The sequence below is a fragment of the Acanthisitta chloris genome, unplaced genomic scaffold, assembly GCF_000695815.1.
Source record: "Acanthisitta chloris isolate BGI_N310 unplaced genomic scaffold, ASM69581v1 scaffold10412, whole genome shotgun sequence".
NCBI classification, from domain to species: Eukaryota; Metazoa; Chordata; class Aves; order Passeriformes; family Acanthisittidae; genus Acanthisitta; species Acanthisitta chloris.
The window spans coordinates 36,848-37,289 of record NW_008658794.1 but is presented as its reverse complement, the minus strand read 5'-3'; the positions used below and the strand labels follow the sequence as shown (position 1 = coordinate 37,289).

The 442-nt window shown below is 67.6% G+C and overlaps 1 protein-coding gene across 1 annotated transcript in view; it reads left to right on the top strand.

Moving 5' to 3' along the window:
- Positions 1-243: 243 nt before the first annotated feature.
- Positions 244-442, top strand: part of ISCA2 (iron-sulfur cluster assembly 2) — a gene marked incomplete at its 5' end in the record, with an annotated part of 758 nt that continues 559 nt past the window's right edge. The window contains one exon of the mRNA XM_009085220.1: positions 244-410. Within this exon, the coding sequence (XP_009083468.1) occupies positions 244-410 (167 nt within the window). The remainder of the gene's footprint in view (positions 411-442) is intronic.

Genomic DNA, 442 nt, shown 5'->3' with positions numbered 1-442 from the left:
CTTCTCCCCCCCGACAGCTGGTGCCCCGCTCCGCTGTGCCGAGGACAAGCGCTGCCGAGGCTCCCGCCCGGTCCTGTCGGTGCCGTTAACCGTCCGCTGCGGTGCGCGTCGTCCTTCTCCCAGCCGGGCCCGTCGGAGAATGACCCCAGCGAAGGGCAGGTGTTTCTTAGCGAGAGCTGCGTGAAGGTGAGGATCCTGCGAGGAGCTCGGGTATCTCTGGGTGCCCCGCTCCGCTGTGCCGAGGACAAGCGCTGCCGAGGCTCCCGCCCGGTCCTGTCGGTGCCGTTAACCGTCCGCTGCGGTGCGCGTCGTCCTTCTCCCAGCCGGGCCCGTCGGAGAATGACCCCAGCGAAGGGCAGGTGTTTCTTAGCGAGAGCTGCGTGAAGGTGAGGATCCTGCGAGGAGCTCGGGTATCTCTGGGAGAGATTTCCAGCCTGCCGTG